The following is a 17,022-nucleotide window of genomic DNA, read 5'->3' on the forward strand; positions in this document are numbered from 1 at the left end:
TAAAAAACACTATGTATACAGAAGGGATCATTTACATACTTGCTGATCGCTACAATATTGGTTATCATTTCTTTTCAATAGATGTTATAATTGTGTAACAGTGATACCAAAAGCTGGCAGGCAGGATTGTTTGACAAACCAGGCTGTTGTCAAAACGTTTTGCAAAGTATCCACTTTCTTCCTACTACTGACTTGTATACAACAAAATGACGTAACTGTCACTTGTCACCAGTTTCCTTAATAGCTTTAAAATAACGTATACTTTTGTCAGACATTCCCTCCCATCAACTTTTGATGTCATTGTCAATGGGGCTAGGTAAGTAGTGCGATGCCATCACAAACTAATAGCTTTTAGAGTGGAATGAAAAAGCCTTTTCCATATTCAAACATTGACTTGGAAATTCTAAATGCTCAATCTGAATACATCTTTAGTTTCCAAGTGTTTGAATGGACTATCTGCTGTGTTCACTACTGGCAACCAAACCTCAAATTTTTGCGTTGTAAGTCCGTAAACCACAATTTATACAGTTGTAGAAGACCAGCTTTAAATATACATATTCTTGAAGTAAAGCTGTTTCTTTCCCACAACTGTCTGCAAGCAGCAAAGGGTGATGTAGATGCGGAATGTTGTGGGCTTGAGCACCCACATCTTGCTACCCTACTTTCTATTTCTATATCTGTTGCTACACTTTTATTTCTTATGTGAGATGTCAAATGGAGTTTAAGACTAATAGAGGTGTAACTCCACGCAATACGGGTCCTACTTCCGTTGTCACCTCAAAACCTAGGGCACATTTTATAATACTGGGATCTTTTCAATTAGTACAACGCTTTTGTTTAATTTATTTTGATTCAGCTTGTTTTAAGTTACAACAAACTAATGTGTATATATATATATATAGAGATAAATAGATAGAGTTTTGTCTTTCAACTAATGATATCTGGTATCAACGAAAGCCATCTTTGGTAGTGATTTATGAGAGTCAAAACAGAGATCTAAAATGCTATAATTTTACAAACTACTTACTCTTAATGTAAAATGGACAGTTTGAGTGGAATATGGAAAAACAAACAATTTTAATAGAAAATATCAGTTTCTGACACACAAACTCATTTTAAATATTACTTTTACTTAGCTTCAATAAATGAAACTTAAAAGCTTAACTAATATCATGATCGAGTTTAGCCAACTTAAAATAAACACGACTCTAGGTTTAATCAAAAATGATTATAATGTTAGGCGTACATATCTGTACCAGTATAGTGGTGGATGTAATGCTGTGTTAATTGCTTGTGTTTCAACTTGTGTCATAAAAATATTGGCTAGAACTGGTGATACTGGGTTGCCCATGCTTAGGCCATTTGTTTGTATATAGTTTTGGTTGTTGAACATGAAGTTTGTCTTTATCGTGGTGAATTCTATGAGGGTTGCTAACTGGTTACTGGGAATTTCTATAGTTGGGTTAGGGTCTCGGATATAGAGTTCTAAGGCTATCTTGCAGGCTTCAGTGGTTGGAACTTCTGTAAAGAGGGATATAACATCGAAACTGGCTATTAAGGCTTTATGATTAAGTTGATTTAGATTAAACTTGAAAGAGTTTTTGATGAATGAGCTGGCTGATATGTAACATTAACTTTACATGTGAACAGGAAGAAAGCAATCAAATATCATTTCTTAACCTCAAAATTACAAGAACCGATACACAATTTAAAACAGAAATCCACCGAAAAATCACCCATACTGGACTATACATTCATTGGGACTCAGCACATGATACAAAACAAAAACTCAACATACTAAGAAACCAAACAAACACAGCCATAAAACTATGCTCACCAGATAAAATTAACGATGAATTAGACAAAATAAAACAATACTTCATCAACATCAATAAGTTTCCTCCACAAACCGTAGAAAACATTATACGCACACACCTAGACAGAAAGCAAAATCAACCAACTAAAGTAAATATATTTCACGAATCAAAAAATCACGAAACCATATACTGCTATATACCATATATTCCTGACATCAGCAAACAAATAACCAACATTTGGCAAAATTAGTAACAAAATATTCCAGTTAATATCAAATTTATTCAAAAACCAGGCACAAAACTAGGTCTATACTATGTAAAAACTACATTGACAAACACCACACCAACATTATTTATAAAATACAATGTGATAACTGCCACGACTTCTATTTTGGAGAAACAAGTAGAAAAATGGAAACCAGATTCAAAGAACATAAAAAGTCACTGCAAGTCAAATAAACACAACATAACCATAGAAAACACTCAAATACTAAATAAAGAAACAAACATAAACAAACGCAAAATTAAAGAAGCCTTACTTATACAACAACTTAAACCCAAAATAAACCAATATAAAGGAACGCCTTTATACTTATATTAATATAATAAAATAAATAAAATTATATATTCAAACATCTAATACCGCCCTCTACATTCCGACTCTCAGTTACACAACCCCTTTCAAACATGTGGTCAGCTTCCGGTCAGTTACCTCTTTCTTTGTGAACCTGACGATGACCGAAGAAGGTTGAAACGTTGTTCGCTCTTCTATGTAAAATATTTTCTTAACCCAAACGAGCCGTTTTGCATATAAACAACCATATTAAAATTATGTCTTCGCCCGTTTGAAATCGTAATACATGATTTACGTAACACAATAAATAGGAGACTCATCCGTGATAAATTAATTACGTAACAGAATATAACTGGGCTTGACGACATAGACTGCAATGATGTGGTGAGGCTTCAGAGTTCTTTCAATGAAACACATCCAACCTCTCTTACCTTACCTTATATAATTGATTTTATTTGGACCATCTAACTGCTGTGATATAAAAAAAACTTGTAACGCGTATGTATTATTATCACGATATAGTTAACATAACATATCTTAAAGATGCAAAGCTTTCCATATATTTGGCATTTCACTGAAAAAATGGCATATATTTCATAATAATGAAATTAGGGTCACGAGTTCGAAATCCTATCACACCAAACATGCTCACTCTATAGCCATGGGGGCGTTATAAAGTTATAGTCAATCCCACTATTCGTTGGTAAACGAGCAGCCAAAGAGTTGGCAGTGGGTGGTGATGACTAGCTGCTTTTCTTTAGCCTTACACTGCTAAATTAGGGAGGGCTAGTGCAAATAGCCCTCGTGTCGCTTTGCGTGAAATTCAAACCGAACACTGAGAAACATAATAAAGAAACAAAGCTTACAATGTCTGTGTATTTCAATGGTGATACAAGATATTTTTTGTGATAAAAATGTTAATCTATCAACAAAATAAAACCACACAAAGGTATGATAACATTGAAGAAGTTATAAAGATAATAAGTTAAATTCTCCTTCTTCGAAGGTCATCTTGTAGGTAAGTGACAAGTCTTTGGACTTTACACTATAAATGTATTTCAATACCTAGAGTAAGCACAGAACAGGTTGTATGACTTTGTGTTTAACTTGGAGTAAAAAAAGAGTAAAACCATATCAAACAATGTGTTTATGAATACTTTTATTTACTTCTTTGATACTTCACAAGAGAATGAAATTACAATATGGGACGACAAATTAAGAATAAATTCAGACTTTTACTCTTTGTTATCTAACAAATAATTACCTCGATCTGCATGTCACGGTTTTTTTAGAAACACTTTTCAAATGTCCATTAAATCAAAATGGACTTCAAGACTAGAATGGGGTGATTATCAGTGAATAAATAGAAAGGAACTTTATGTATCTGTTTTTCCTACGACCTCCTTCAACCTTTCAGTTTACCAGAAGCAACATTTGAGCTTCTGTCGACATCATCATAATTAGCAGCACTGTCATCGTACATCTATGCTCTTCAAACATGAGTAAGTTTCATATCTCTGTCAATCGTTGACAGATTCATGGATATGTGAACCAAGGGTGAACAATGTTCCCACCATAGCATTGTTGAAAATAGCCATTTTGGTGGTAAAATAGTTATTTATGGTGAGGCCTGACATGACACAGTTTCGCAGTATGCAATTTCGAATTTCTTCCTTCACTACGCATATCCTTTCATCTGTGGGGGGTGTTATAGCCTGACAGTCAATTCCACTTTTCGTTGATAAAGAATGGACTAAGAATAGGTGATTCTGACTTGATACTTTTCATCTAATCAAGTATTTCAAAATTAGGGACAGCTAGCGCAGACGGTCCTTGAGTACCGTTGCGCAAAATTTAACAAATCAGACAATCATTTACAATGTGGAAAGTATCTGTACGAATAGATGAACATATTTCTCTAATCGATCTCAACTGTATCAGATTTTGTCTTGATGCAGGCTAATGCCAGGATTTGATGAATTACACTCAGGAACAAGGGATTGGTAAAAAAGAAGTCATGGTGTAGCTGCCACAAGACCTCCCACATGGCCTTGAAAGTCAATGCTTTATCTTATCCGCAGACATAAAGAACATTGCTTTTTGAGGATTGCGATAGATTACAATACTCATCTTATCTCCAGACATAAAGTACAACGAAGCTTGGCACAAACGTAAGAAACAAGATGATCCTGCACAACTTTCTTTGCTTCACATATGTAAAGACCGAATACTTACGAGATGGTCCCCAGACCGTTACAAAGTAATTATTTTTTACCAAATGCAAATATTTCAGAAAAAAATATTAGTAATTCAATTCCTAAGCGTGTTGTGTATGTTTGAATAACATTATTTTTCCAAAGTTTGTAATTAGTGACATATTGTCAATCGAATAGATGACAGTGTTGACTCACGATTGCAGTTACGTTCAGCGACTTCATAATGCTGCTAAAATATACCCGAAATTCAGTTCTGTTTTCATTTGTTTGAAAAATAATCTACCACAAACACAGACAGTATTGGAAATAATTATGATAACAGTAGGGAAAATGACATAAAAGGTAAATACAACGAGAATTCTGCTCCTTTGTTGTGTGGTTTTTTCATGTAGAAACATTCAGACAGGGCCATACGGATGTTTGATGTCTCCTCTCCTCAAAATATTTCATAGAAAAGTAACTTGACTTGCTTTAAAAGATGCAAAATTACGCCCCCTAAGGGGTGAGACTCTGTGCACTACCCTTGTTACAAAGCTACTTTTGTTTCCTTATTTGTTTATTTTTATTATTATACCTTGCCCCTTATACAATATTTCTTAATAATTGGTGACCAAAGATGTTGCAAAAAAAGAAGAAAAGAAAGCTAAACGTTCGTCTACCTTTAATTGCAAACATGTATAAATAAATGTGAAATGGCAGTAAAGCTACACCTGTGCTTAGGTTAATTTCAACATAGAATTCCACTGGTAAAAACACACGTTCAAAGAGCAAAGAAGGAAGGAAAGGCCGTTCCATGATTAGACTATCATATGAATGAGGCCACATTAATAAGACACAAAACAACAGTCTTCAGCGTCAAAGAACATATAATAAGTACTATGATGACCCACATTTAGAATTTTGTGCAAGTTAGTGGTATAATCACCAAAGCTTCAAAAATGTATAATAACACTAAAAATATTTATTTTTTACGGTAAAATTTGCACTAAGACTGAAAATGTTAATTATAAAGGCATTTAAAAACTGTTTTAGATAAAGAAAAATTACAATTTCATACATTTCCAAACTGATTTATTTATCTGACAACATTATACCAAAGAATTTTAGTCAGGTATTTGTTATCATTTTATTCAATTTAATCAGGTATTTGTGTAATATTATGAAAATCTGTTAGCTACGTTTGGATATTTTAGAAAGAATGAAAAATATCTCTTAAGACATGGAAAAAAATCCATACTTTATTTTATTTGCATCAGTTACATAACTTTCTGAAGTAATGTTGAGTAAGATATAGAAATAAACATCTGTGCAAAATATGAATATTTTTAAGAGAATTGGAAAGTTGAGACTTTTTGTACACAAAACGATAACAAATGTATGTACGTGCTTTCCAATGGGTAAGATTTATAGAAAAATTATAGCACACTTAACAGAGCTGACAGCCAGAGAAATTTGATATATGTATATGTTTATATAATTTAATAGTTGCAAATGCAATGCTTTGAATTGCACTAAGACTGAAAAAGTCAATTATAAATAAAGACACTTAAAAAAATGTTGCTTAAAAAACTACGGTTGCATTTCAAAACTTTTTATTACATAATTCAAAATTTATTATTAACAAAAGGCTAATTTACATACATCATATCATGTAATTTAAAGTACTGTCACTACTAAAATAAGATTCTACATGAACTAACAAGTTTCTCATAACACTGGTGATATATATTTAAAATTTCATACAAGGTAGTTAGTATTCTAACTGTGAAAACCTCAAAATGTATAATAACTTTAACAAATATCTAAATTATTACAGTAAATTTTGATGTTCATTTGAATTTCCACATCTTAAGAGAATAAAGGCACCAATAAAGGCACAAATAAACTGTTAACATTCAAATGATATAAAAAATATTTGAATTTTGAGCTATAATGAGATATGCATAAACAATTGTGTAGAACCAAATCTTCCTGTTACAATTTTCTTATAAATATTGAACCTAATTTATAGAAAATACTAATTACATTTTCAGATGCCAAGTTTAAATCTCTTTTAATAAATAGTATGAAATACTATGATGTGAAATGTTTTGTGCTTTAGATACATAGTCAAAAGTCATTATTCAAATTAATATTTTACAACAAAATTATCATGTACTGCTAATCAAGATATATTATTAAATATATTATAGAGTATTAAATATAAAGTTAAATCTCATATAGAATATTAATATATATTTGGGACTTGAAATAAAATATAGTTTGATATTTTGCTTAGGAAATGAGAGATATACAAATAATCATCCATTTATGGCATAGTAATACAAACACATATAAAGTACTAGATTATTTCATAGTGCAAGGTATTATGTCACAGAAGGTAAAATGTCATCTACAATTACTATAAGAATATATGTATTTGTTATCTGTTTGGGCTGTAGAAGTAGATATAACTACATATCTATGTGAAATCAACTGGCCGAAAACGTTTTGGTTGAAAATCTGCTCCAAATAACTCTTAGAGAACTTCCATGATTATAACTGCTTGATCACCAAACTCTGTTTTGTGAATTTTTTCAAAGATACTTTTCCATTTTCCTTCCTTACACAGTTTTTCCACATCATTGTTGAATTTGTCTACATCTGTTACCTCATCAGTATTCATACACCAACAGATGTACCCTCCTAAACAGAAGGTTAACTTTTACTATAAAACAATCAGTTTAATTATTAAGCATAAAAAATATACCTGACTGCTAAGATAGCAATACTTAAAACATGTTGATTCAATATCTAATGATATTAAGGTAATTACTGAATGAGTTAACTGAATATCAATTACAAATAAAATTAAATTATGTACTTACCATGGAGTATGCATATAAAAATACTAAAACAATCTCATGCACATATTCATTAATAATTTAATTCAAATTATTTCTTTAAAAAATTATGCATTTCAATGAAGATTTTGCATATGAAAAAATTAAATTTTTATTTTTTCATAAATAGTGAAAATTTTCTAACTTCTTGTGCAAGTGTTTCGTGTATAATTAAAATTATTGTAAAGCAAATGTAAAAAGGGTATAAACTTGTGCGATTTATCTTAATTAGGCTTATTTTTGTGTCATGTCCTCCTGGAGTGAAGTTATACTGATATCTTCAGGTGGTACAAGCTAGATATGCAGTGGAGGCTCATACCCTTTTGATATATATGTCTTATCTAAGAATTGTGGGATACCACTTTAAGATTTTGCACTGGACTAACAATATGGCATCACCAAGATTTTTGTTCCTCTTTATATATATATATATATTTTTTTTTTTTCTAGTAAAGAAAAACAAGCCCAAATAAAAATGCTGCACAAATCAAAAGGATCCCTAGGGTACAGAAGTGTATTGTACATAATGCATTATAACTTTATAATTATTTAGATTTTGTAAGATTTGTAATAAGTTGCAATATGTTATTATTAATTTTGAAATTACGATGCAGAAATTATTAATTGATGGATTTAATAAAGAAACTCTAAATAAAATTATTAAAATATTTTGTGATAAGTATCAGAACGTATTAAATAAATATAAAGAAGTAAAAATTGAGGAGATTTTACTAAAGGCTTCTTGTAACTATTTTTAGTTGTTAATAAAATCATTTAAACAGCTTGGCACTACTTTTATGCAGATGAACAGCTTAACACATATAAAGCCTTGTTTAGAGTCCAAAAACTGGTAGTTACAGTGAACTTACTAAGTGGTGTTTGGAAGTTATGCCAGTTAGTTTAGACAACTTGGTTGGGATTCTATACTTATATAATTTGTTTATTGTGCTACTAAATAGTGCTTTACCACCATAACGGTGGCTGGAACTTCAACTTCAGGAGGTAAGTTTATCTTACTTACCCCCAAGTGGTAGTACCTTATTATTATTATCTTCTTTACTTGGTAGAGCAGTCACCTTCCCACAACTGTCTGTAGGGCGATATAGATGTGGGACAGGTATGGGCTTGAGTACATACATCTAACTCTTTAAATTTCTAATTATTTTGATTACTCTATTATTATTATTATTTACTCTTATTAATTTCTTCATGTGAGACTGTTTAAATGGAGGTTAAGACTAACGGGTGGTGTATCCCCACTGCAATTTGAGTCCTACTTTGTAGTCACCTCCAAAACCTAAGGTACTTTTTATATCCCACACTATAGTCTGTACCCTGGGGATTATTTGATTTGTGCAGCATCTTGGATTAGATTTTTGTTTATTAGAATATAATTAGTCAGAGGTTTGTATTTGCTGTTTTTAATGGAGTCATTCCTTTTGATTTTGTTTTATTTGATTGTTGAGTATTAATCTTTTAATACATATGAGTATATATATATATATATATATTTATATTTTGTTTCAACAGTCAATTGCAGTCAATAACAAATATTGAAATCAACCAGTAATGATTACACTCAGTTTTTATTCATGTGTTAATGTTTGTTTCGCCTTTGTTGTTCATGAAATGTGGACATCATTGTACCTGAATACTGCAGTATCACTGACCATTATAGTGGTGTTGATAAATGGACAAAAATGAAAAATTTCCCAAATAGCTGTCTCATTCTAGCAGTAGCGTTTTATCAACATATTTCTGAAAAGATACAAAGAATTCTTCTGAGCTAATCACATGTTTATTTTTTGGAATTGATTCAAATATTAACAGTTAGTAGAATTTTTATCAATATACATCTACCCAAGACTAACATAATGTGTTGTATTTATATAAGTAAAACTTCATATATCATAGGTTCTTTACTGTTATAGCCTGAAGTAGTAAAGCATCCAACCCTAACATTCATAAAGTGTGAGCTTCATTTGCTAAGTATAATAAATAAATGTACATTCATACTGACGAACACATTAAGAATGTAAAGAGTATCTGTTACAACAAAACAAATAATTCATTCTATTGCTTGTGACAGAGTCTTTGTCTATGGCCATAAATGCAATAAATGTGTAAAACAACATAAGCTAACAAATTCAAAATATGGAGTTACAACTATCTAAAACAAATTAATTTCTACAAAATAACAAAAAACAACAAGAAAGGGAACAAAAATTGTTATAGGTTGTACTTCAGTTCCATAAACATGGAATGCCAAAATCATAATAGTATTACCATATCAAAATATTATGCTTTTAGAAACACTGACTGTTTTGAGATGTTTCTTTAGCAAAGCACCTACACACTTTCTGATTATGGTGTAGCAATAATATACATAACTTCTAAATCCCTCAGATTTTGAGTATATGCCACTTTTTACATTACCACAACAGTTAAAAAATAAAAGAAGTTGATCAAAATAATATCGGCACCAGTTGGAGTAAATAATAATATGCTATGATTTAATTTGTTAAATTAATATAAGAAAATATAAAATAAAATTTCACATAAAAGTAGCTTTTTTGTGATTCTTATCACATTCAGTTCTTTACTACTAAATAATGAGTTGCATAATATAGAGGAATAGCAACTAAGACTTGATAACAAAACAAATGTATTCTCTATATTACAAGTAATGCATTGAATAAATTCTTTACAGTTTGTATTGAACATTTCAGACACAAAAAAACACTTCTATAAATAAGGTATATGCCATACTTTGTCTTCTTGTTAAATCTGAATTTATTCTGTGTATGTGCATATTTTACATAAAACCAATTCAAGCAAGCTAATAAGCTGATTTCATTCTAGCTGCATTTGTTCTTTCTCAGGTAAATAATATTTGTTCTTCCTGAGGAAGAGAGTATATTATTGCAATACCACACAGTGTGCAAGGTCATCAATAACAGTGTTATTCTGTGGTGATTTAAATAACAACTAGAATTTACAAATTCAATTATGTATTAATGAGAATTATCATTCACATTGCTAGTATTAAGCACCATGGGTAGACAATATATTTCTTGAAACTAATGAACATTGGACTTACAGCCTGTAACAGTATCATGAAGAAGGAACAGTTCAGAGAACCCAATAAAAGCAACAGTCCTTTATACACACACACACTACATGTACAGCTCAAAGGCCATATCATCACGCTTTTTAAGTCTGGTATCAAACTGTAGATTATAATCCAAATATTCATGTTATGCCTTATTTAGTTTCTTAATTTAAAGTAAATATTAAAAAACACATCTAAACATCAATATTTATGTGTCACATGGTATGTTGAATACAGCACTGGTTCACATTAGCTGTCTGTGATGACACAATACAAAGTCTCCAGTTTGGTACGAATTAGGAACTCAGATTACCAATATTTAAAAGCTAGAATATAAAGTAATAACCTCATATATTTTTTTACTGCTAAAATATCAATCAGGTACTGAATAAAACAGTGGCCCTGCTCACCTAAAAGCTATTTTGGAAATATTCCTTTATATACACTTGTTTCTATATATGACATGTGAATAACCAGTCAAAAACTGAGAGTGCCCCACAAGTGGTTTTCTCAGCCATTTTCAAATTTAACAGCATCATCTCTTTCCTTTGAGACAAATCTTTGTGCTGGTAAGTTGAGCCTTTAGCCTGTTTAAAATTTTATAATTCTTTTATATCCAAATACAGCTCAGTTACTGAGTTTGATAAATTATAAATTATAATTGAATTATATGGTATAGATATAGTAATCTGAGCAAATAATTTATTTTCATTCTACATTAATGCTACATAATACTGCAAACATTTTATGAAACTTAACTAACAAGAAAGTCAAGAATCAGTGATCACACACAACTTACATCGAAGTATATAAATTACTGAAATGAGTATTCATAATATATGTAAAAAAAAATACAATTTACCTGGCTTTACTACACGGATTAGTTCAGGGAAGATTGAAGAAGTAAAGTGATTTGGACAAAATACTCCATTCATCACAACAGCAGTGTAAGTATCTAGAAATGAATATGAGAGTAGGACAAGGTTATAAAATATTGGTCCAGACAAACTTAACATTTATGGCAGTAATAAATAAATATGAATCCAAGTAGATTTATCTTTCATTTTCACCATCAACCAAAATTATTACTTTCTTTACACAAATGAAAAGATAAGAAACAGTTGTATATGTGTATGTATATATATAAACCATGGTGTTTAAGTGTTCATTTGTTGTTAGAAAAGCTGCATACATATGCAAAGCTCAACATTCACTTTTGAAATGACAGGAGAACATCCATGAATAATGTTAATTTTATTTTCTGAGCAAAATATTCTATAATAAGTTGTTAGAAATTAATCACACAATTATATACATTTAAAAAAATAGATTTATCATCAGTTATTGTAGAGTTCTTCGCATGAATGAAATGCACAACAATTACTTTTTATGGTGGGTCATTTAAGTAACTCAGAGCTTTGTCTGTGAGTGAAATCAAGAGTGCAACCAAATTAACCTTTTTTCAAAGTCCATGAAACAATTAAAATTGATAGATTATCTTAAACTTTCCCATGACTGGGGATGGGTAATTTTCCTTGTTACACAATTCTGTCTAATGCAAGAAACTCTGAAGCAGCAGCTTTTGATTTTGTGTTTGTTATCATAAAATTAGTTGCTAGAACAGAAATTACTACAAAAGATTTTAACATTTTTGTGTAATGTTTAAATGGAATTTACTAACCATCATGACAGGCAGGTATGAACAGAGGATTTTTATAATTTCTTGGAACATCCAAAAAGAAAATCAAAGAGTTCTAAACAATAAATTATCCAACATAGAAGTGTATAGTAGCCTATAATTACAGGCAATTAAAATATTTACTGTTTATTTGTGTGGTTTAGAAAAGTTTGCCATCTTTTACAGTTTCTTGATTTAGCCATGCTGTTTTTATTAAGATAGAATTTTGTAACAAATTATCTGCCAACATTTTTTTTCTGATGTTTTGGTTACTTACAAACAATATTTTCCTGTAAGAGTTAGAGCATCCACAGATCAAAGATAGCTTGTTAGTAATCTATAAAACATAGCAATTTTTTACAATAAATCATTATTCAGTAAATACATAAAAAAAACATTTTTGGGAATATACCATTCTCAACATTAGGAATAGGGACTCCATCTTTCAGAACAACATGGATGAAGTTTTTGTAGGTATTTTTTAGCTTTGGCTATTTCCAGCATTTGTTCACTTCCATCTAAAGCATCAATGTTGGTGTACCCAAGCTTCTGTAACTGAAAATGAAGGCAAATATTTAAAGTAGTCAAAACTTCACTTCTGTACTGGCATCAACATCTCTATGAAATATTTTCTTTCATCATAAGGTTTCGTTTCTTCTTAACAACAAAGCAATACATTGGGCATCTTTTTCTATATCTATTTCAGAAATTGAAAAAAGACTTTAGGCAATTTGTACTTTGCTTGACATGGGTACTGAAACCAATATTTATCATAATAAGCCCTTAGAATTACTTCTGAGCCACCAGGGTTCACACAAAATTTTTAGGTGTATTAGCTGCAATTTCAAGTACTTGCAAAATAAAGGGAGAAGTTATTTCATTTATTTCTTTTTCTTAAAAACTTGCTATATTCTATTCTACTTTTATTTTGTGATATTACAGTTATGGCTAAGCTACTTGGTTAGGTTTATTATTCAGTTACAAAACTTAGGACTATAATGAAATATTGTAACACATTATAACATTATAGTATTGACTTGCATACTACTATTTTCTTGCACAAATGTAAACATTGATTAATATTATTGATTTAAATAAATGTTTCATCATGAACTAAAGTACCAGACTTCCATTGGCACCAGTTCCAGCCCCAACATCCAAGATTCTACAGCTTTTATCCTTCAGGATCTTGGTTTCTATAACAGCAGGTATAACAAGGGCCCATTCTTCACACGTATATTTACTTGCAAGCTAGAAAGCATACAAACAAAAGCATTTATGAAAGGTACATGAACTGTGGTTTTGGTAAGATATAAATCTTCATATGCATAAAAATATTTTGAATATATTTGGTGTGACATTAGCTAAGAAGTAAAAGACAATTTCTACAAGCAAAGCTGTTGAATCTGAAAATATCTATCTCTGTTTCACTCAAATGAAAACTATTTGTAACTGAATGCAGTTGTGAGTATCCTAAAAATTAAGAGTTACCAGTTTTTAACTGCTCATTATGCAGATGTATTAGCAAACAAAACTCTTATCTCTAATAATATTGGTTTTTAAGAACAAAATCTGGCAAGACTCTTAATCTAAGCTGCATCCTACAATTAGTTTTTACCAGAAATGGATTTTTAAGGATGATATTTATAACTGTCTCTAGACATGGTAACTGAAATCAGCCAGGATTTGAAACATTGTTTCTGCTCACTGCACAATGTTTTAGAAACTTTGCAAAATTATTCTCTTACAAATATAGGAAACAGTAACCAACATTTGTGGCACTTACACTTCTGTAACTTATCTGACCAAGGCATTTTTTAAATCAAGTAATTGTATTGATTTTTAACCCTCCATTGTCTCTATTCTCACTTCTTCAGTGATATTTTTCATCATAAGACAGCTTTTCATCCTTAAATAAATTCTATAAATATTTACAATACTTTCTGAAAAAGAAGTCATATTTTGATTCTAAAATTACCAAATCCTGTAATAATAAATATTACAATATACATAATAGGAAATTAGGTGATAAAATGAACATGCCTTTTTATATTCCATGCATTGTAGCATAATAATCATAAAAAAATATTTAATTATGAGGACGTGTGTAAAATCTGACATAAAAAGATGGATGGATGTAAATTTACTTCTTTTATGTAACACATCTTTCAAACAAAGAAGCTATAAAGGTACACAGGTTTTCTCATGACACTAATATTGGAAAGTCTTTTTACTATGACAAGCATGTTTGTTGAAGAAGTACATTTATTATGCTGCTACAAAATACTGGTAACCTTTGTGTCTATCTTATAAGTTACCTTTTCATAGTCCTCTGCATGCTCATCATAAATTCTGCAAGTCTCCTCTGGTGGCATCTTTCCTCTGTGAGTTGTTTCACACAGCCATGCAATCTCTGGATCCAAATGGTGATGAGAATGCTCACTATCATGTTCATGTTCACACTTGGCAGTGTCGGTATCTCCATGATGACATCCTTCTGTGTTACTGTGGTGGCATCCTTCAGTGTCCTTTTCTTTCTGACACTCGCTATTATTAGATTTCTCTGCTGACATGACTGCTGGTTTGCTCTTTATCAAGAGACTGTTTCAAACAATGTAGTAGTTAAATCTGTTAAATACAAATAAAAATGCAAGCTCTGAGTCTTAGGTCGTGATAAATAAAGAGTGGCAACCTAAAGTAATGGAAAAAGTCACAATTTGATGTCCTGTAAAAAATTTAACAGAGTTGTGATAATGTTTTTAAAAATTATAAACATTCTTATAATTGAAGTGTAAATACTTTCAATTTAAGGTCAACTACCAAGATCTTTGTGGTTACTTCCTGTTTATACACAGAAGTAAAATGTTGTATCTCCATTAATTTGAATTTACAATCGATATCTGTGCAATTTTACAAAAAAATTTGTACAAGTTAAAAGGTTTTAGCTAATTCTTAGTTATGAATATATATATATATATTTCAAATAACTTTTATTTTTGATTTTAGTAGATGCCAAAACACTGTTTGATTATATAATTTTATTTTTTTTACCTCTTAATCAAAGATAACCCAATCACAATTTCCAGTTATTTAAGCTAGACTGCTTGTTGTTCAGTTGCACTTTTTTAAGTGACATTTCAAGTATTATGTTTGAGGGTTGAGCAGTTTTTATGTTGTTAACTGCTACAAGCATAATGTTACCACAAAATACACAAATTCCCAGAGAACGTTGAGCACTACAAGGTTTCTAATGTTTTACAGTCAGACTTGCAGCATTTTCTTGGACACACAAAAACAACAAAAAACATTTTAATTAATTAAACGAACAATACTAAAACAAACTGTACCCAATAGCATTGGCTTTATTTTCTTTATCTTGCTTATCCTATTTTACTTTTGAATATACAGCAGTTTAATGTTGTTAAATAAATACCTTTATGTAACTCGTAATATTCTTCACAGATTAAAAAAAAAAATACTCTGCTAAACTTTGCATACCCATGATTTTTGTTTTGAATAATATTAATAGCTCGTAACTGGTTATCAAACCTTTGTATTGACAATTCGACGTCCAAAATATATTTGGAATCTGTTATTTTATATGTATCTACTTCATAAAATCTGAGTCAAGTTTCAGATATTTGAACTTTCCCGTTCTAAGATTAAGTAAAAATAAACATATAATTAATAATATAAAATAAATATTAATATTTTAAATGGCAATACACTAAGTAAGTTCAATTATTACTACTACTAAGTTTCGTTCATAAAATGACAAACCAGTGATAATAGCAAGAAGCCTACAAGTAAAGAATCGCTGACTCATGGAACGTCTTCGTTGGGTTTATTGTACATACACTGAGAGAGCTACACACCAGAAAATTTCTGTTACGTATACAAAATACTGGTCTATTGTAATGCTCTATCTTCTGTCACATTTTTAAGAATTCGAACTAAAATGTCACTTATCATCTTAATTGGTATCTATATAATTAATTTATCTGTAATGATTGATATTAAAAGCTTATAAATTTTAAAACGCTTATTACCAGGTAGGAGAAGATAAAACCACTATGGTCGTCTCAGCAATTCGTTTCCTTCGTGTAACCTCAGTGAGAACACACATTCAATTGATTTGTGTATGTTACGCATGCTCAGTGGTGCTGCCCAGAGTCTTGCAAATAGCAAATTGTATGTTCCGTTAGAAAATCATGGCACGTTCTTGGGAAAGAGATCTGTAAACATGATTATACATCTGTAAGAAAACAAACACTTGACTGGTTTTACTACTAATGTAAACTTCTTATGTAAAATTTCAGCCATCAATTCAGTAGTTGTAAGCTAATTTATGTATTGTTTCACCTGTCTTTCACACTTACGCTTTTCAGGCCCACGTTAGATCATGTTTTGCGGTGCTGTACCGTAGATTGGTTTGGTTTGGTTTGAATTTCGCGGAAAGCTACACGAGGGCTATCTATGATAGTTGTCCCTAGATGGAAGGCAACTAGTCATCACAACCCACCGCCAACGCTTGGGCTATTCTTTCAACAACGAACAGTGGGATTGACCGTGACATTATAACGTCCCCACGGCTGAAAGGGCGAGCGTGTTTAGTGTGACGGGGATTCGAACCTGTGACCCTCCGATTACGAGTCGAGTGCCTCAACCACTTGGTTATGCCGGGCGTGCGATACCGTGGAAAGGCCAAAAAACTAAATGTACTTTTATAGGACCTCCGAAAGT

At 30.9% G+C, this 17,022-nt stretch overlaps 1 protein-coding gene across 3 annotated transcripts; it reads right to left on the minus strand.

The window, feature by feature from the left end:
- Positions 1-5,823: 5,823 nt before the first annotated feature.
- LOC143232305 (uncharacterized) lies at positions 5,824-16,466 on the minus strand. 3 transcript variants are annotated; one of them, XM_076467549.1, is made up of 7 exons: positions 16,329-16,466; positions 14,598-14,907; positions 13,402-13,530; positions 12,692-12,834; positions 11,464-11,556; positions 9,160-9,247; positions 6,183-7,292 (listed from the first exon to the last, which is right to left on the minus strand). In XM_076467549.1, the coding sequence occupies exons 2-4, from the start codon at positions 14,850-14,852 to the stop codon at positions 12,703-12,705; spliced, it is 516 nt and encodes a 171-aa protein (XP_076323664.1). In that variant the 5' UTR covers positions 14,853-14,907; positions 16,329-16,466; the 3' UTR covers positions 6,183-7,292; positions 9,160-9,247; positions 11,464-11,556; positions 12,692-12,702. The 3 variants fall into 3 exon arrangements, with proteins under 3 accessions (XP_076323662.1, XP_076323663.1, XP_076323664.1); XM_076467547.1 differs by lacking the exon at positions 9,160-9,247 and having other exon boundaries at positions 5,824-7,292; XM_076467548.1 differs by lacking the exon at positions 9,160-9,247 and having other exon boundaries at positions 5,824-7,292; positions 16,060-16,363.
- Positions 16,467-17,022: the final 556 nt, after the last annotated feature.

The sequence above is a fragment of the Tachypleus tridentatus genome, chromosome 11 (assembly GCF_004210375.1).
Source record: "Tachypleus tridentatus isolate NWPU-2018 chromosome 11, ASM421037v1, whole genome shotgun sequence".
In the NCBI taxonomy this organism is placed as follows: domain Eukaryota; kingdom Metazoa; phylum Arthropoda; class Merostomata; order Xiphosura; family Limulidae; genus Tachypleus; species Tachypleus tridentatus.